The sequence below is a fragment of the Frankliniella occidentalis genome, unplaced genomic scaffold, assembly GCF_000697945.3.
Source record: "Frankliniella occidentalis isolate FOCC.00 unplaced genomic scaffold, Focc_3.1 Scaffold134, whole genome shotgun sequence".
NCBI lineage: Eukaryota > Metazoa > Arthropoda > Insecta > Thysanoptera > Thripidae > Frankliniella > Frankliniella occidentalis.
The window spans coordinates 582,102-585,473 of NW_026267261.1; the positions used below are offsets into that span (position 1 = coordinate 582,102).

A 3,372-nucleotide genomic window follows, 5' to 3' on the forward strand; every position below is an offset into this window, starting at 1 on the left:
AAAAAACACGTTTTGCGGCAATTCCGCCTGTCAACTAGGCAACCTGCCGTCTGCATGTGTGTACAGATGTTGCCTTGGATGAAAGTTTTAAGATTGATCTGGCTCCACATTGTAAGTACTGAGTAAATTCATATTTTGCATAAGTTTTTGATTTTTGTAGTGAAATATGTTATGATTAAAATGATCGTGATGGCAATTTTAGTTTCAACAGCTGCAGAACTACTGGACGCACACAAGAAGTGGCAAGACGTGGGTAAAATCATTCTAAGCCCCGATACTTCACTGATGGAATCCGTACATGATGATGAACTGGAGAAAGACAGCAGTGTTAGAGGAGCAGAAGGATGACCGGCTTAAAGATGATTCAAACAAGGGAATTGAATCTGACAATTCGACCTCACCTTCTGATGAAACCATTCAAGGTAATGATTTACTGAAAATGAACTAATCTAAGTCATTGATTATTTCACTGAAAATTCCCAGTATTGGTTGTTAGATCATACTTTTGGCAACTTGAACTTCCTTATCATAATAATTAAATAATTTTGTTCTACATACTTGCTAGTGTTAATTCTTTCCACTACCCAAAGAATATGATCATTGATTTTTACATTGTGCTCTTACATCTGAGTAACAACTAGAACTGGTATTGTGCTACATGCTACACAGTGTTGTGCAAGATGCTCCCTAAATGTATCTAGATAAAGATACTAGCTACTGGTCGAATTTGTATCTACAGATAAGATAAAGATAATGCGTCGTAAAAGTATCTAGATAAAGATAAAGGTACTGTACAAAGTATCTCAGATACTTTATTAGATACTCGATCAAAAATGTCAGGAAAAAATATAAACAAGGGAAACTATGAACACAAAATGAATTTTGTGCTAAGTAGGAAACTCGTTCTTAACCAAACCACGGTAGTTCTTCAAAATCAGTTCCTGCTTTTATCTCAGAGTAATGGAAGTGTGTGTATAGGGTGATGGAGGGTTTTCCGTGGGGATAAGAGATACATTTAAAACGCCCGCGCGCTCACTGTGAAGTAGTTACTATGTCCGCCCACAGATGGTAGCACGGATGGCGCCGCCATAACCTCACGCACTCCTCCACCGTCACAGCCAGGACTTGCAAGTTTTTAGGAGGATCTGTTAAGTAAACTCATTAAAATGCTTCGGTAGCGACTCTAAACATGTTAATAAAACAGTTTCATTAAAATCTCATAAGTTCAAAGATGCATGCATCATCCATTTTCGTTGCTTAACTATGTTTTTCAACACGCTCAAAATAAGCTCTGGTCTGGGACTTAGAATGAAAACACGCAAAATTTGTTAAGAGTGCTCAAAATTATACTATTGAAAACTGAAAAAAGGTTCATTGCTTTAATTGAGACCAGCGTTCCCGCTATACAGTGGTACTATTGTCATGTCTGTAGGTGTTGTGTGTTCTGAGATGGAAACAGGAACGGGAAAAGGGTTACACAGCACTGAGAACAATACTCGTTCTTCCTACCAACGAAAAGGGAAAGTGGGTTGGTAAAGAACGAGTAAAAAACAGGAGGAAAAATTTAATAGTCAACAGAATACTTTCATTGGCAATTGTCAGGGATACAATATAATCAGAATCAGATACAGTTTAATCTAGAAGTGGCTACATTATTACAGCATAATAGTTGTTTGTTTTTAAAAGCAGCTGACGTTCGAAATTGTCGTCGCCCAGACGCCCTCTCCGGGGAGTTAAATCTGACCCCCCACGCTGAAGACCCGCTCAACTGGAGCAGAGGAAGGCAAGCTTACATTATATTTGAGAAAAACTCGCTTTACAATTTTATATTTGTGGAGCATCTGATAGGAGGTGTCAGGGTCCTCTAAATAGGTCAGCGCCTCCAGCCTTGCAGAATTTTCGCTCCTCTGATGTCTCTGAGCAATTGGCGACACCTGAATTTCACTAAAAAACACTCGGCAACGCGTGGTGGCATCACGTTGACGTCTGCTTCTTTTCTGGCGTCTTCTGTGCTCTTGACAGTCGCCACACACCACATAATTCTTCTTCCTCTCCTTCCTCTTTTTCAGAATTTGACACGACAGCCTCTGGGTCATCCATGTCAATGGAGTCCTCTGATTCTGAGTCAGCTTTCCTTTTCCTCTTCTTGTTTTTATTATTTTTATTTTTGTCCTTGCTGCAATCATCTCTCTTTCTTTCTTCTTCAGCTCTCTCTGTCTTAATCTTTCTAGCTTTCCTTCTTCTTTCTTCCTCTTGACTTCCTTTTTTGCTTGAAGTTCAGATACAAATTCTGAACTAGTCAAAAGCTGTGTTTAAGTGACTTGTCTTGAGGGCTTCTCAGGTTGAGTTTGTGACGAAGTGAACATAGACTTGATGACAGACACCACTGGATTTTCTGTGTTGGAGTCTACCTGAGGTGGAGTGACTATTTGCGCAGTGGATCGTTGCTCAGCAGAGTTAGTATTTGAAATATCTCTTAGACCAAAGCGATCTAGGACCAAAACATAACATTATAGTTGTTACATGCTTAACATTATAAGAGCAACAAATCAGATTCTAAAGTAAAAAGCAGCAGAGATCTTACCAAAGTTCTGATTATTAGTATGTAGACCAAGGATGGACCGAGTAGGGGCAGAGCGTACCTCAGATGCACGAGGAGAATTAACAATTACAGGGACTTTACCTGTAAACAAAGGCATTAATATTGATATAACAAGGTTAGTGTTTTCATTTGCAATCAACAATTTACCTCTCACTAATGAAGCTTGAAGTATTAATAAGGGTATGGGAGTAAAAACAAGAGTAGAAACAAAAGTCTAGAAGGGGAAAGGATAATCTGTGTTGGAGACTTTGTGTGGTGGCTGCATGTCCCTATGTGATGTGCTTGCACAACCTTCAATAGAGTGAAATAATAAAATTCCATTGTATTATGGACAATAGAATGCTGAGAAGGCAACAAGACTGAAAACTTACAAGAACAAGGTTCAGCAGAGCGCCCTGTTCTATTGAGAGGTCGGGACTATGAACGCATGTAGACCGATTTGACGTTCCTTCTTGTTCTTGTGGCACTTGCTTCACTGCTTCCTGCCCATAAATAAACTAGGTAAATGTACGCCAGACCACGTCTCGCGTAACAGGCTTTGCGATATCTCACGAAACACTGTTACGCTGCGACGCGCCTGGCATACATCTACCTAGGCCTGCGGCGCTGACACCGTAGTCAGGCAAAAGGCACGGTCGTAAATAGGCCTTCGGCCCCAAAAGTTACCAATTTGTGACTCGGGGTTTTACTTTGACGAGTTATCCCACCGGAGACCATAAAATATCTGAGAAAAAACATTAAAATGTTGTGGGGTGATTTTCGTGTTAAGA

At 40.0% G+C, this 3,372-nt stretch overlaps 1 protein-coding gene across 3 annotated transcripts in view; it reads right to left on the reverse strand.

The window, feature by feature from the left end:
* Positions 1 to 1,993: 1,993 nt before the first annotated feature.
* LOC127750118 (uncharacterized) overlaps positions 1,994 to 3,372 on the reverse strand; it is a 3,709-nt gene continuing 2,330 nt past the window's right edge. Inside the window, exons 2-4 of one of the 3 annotated variants that reach the window (XM_052270697.1) lie at positions 2,974 to 3,084; positions 2,585 to 2,893; positions 1,994 to 2,491 (exon numbers count right to left, since the gene is read on the reverse strand). In XM_052270697.1, coding sequence (XP_052126657.1) covers positions 2,313 to 2,491; positions 2,585 to 2,699 — 294 coding nt within the window. In that variant the 5' untranslated portion in view covers positions 2,700 to 2,893; positions 2,974 to 3,084 and the 3' untranslated portion in view covers positions 1,994 to 2,312. The remainder of the gene's footprint in view (positions 2,492 to 2,584; positions 2,894 to 2,973; positions 3,085 to 3,372) is intronic. The other 2 variants (XM_052270696.1, XM_052270695.1) reach the window with 2 other exon arrangements.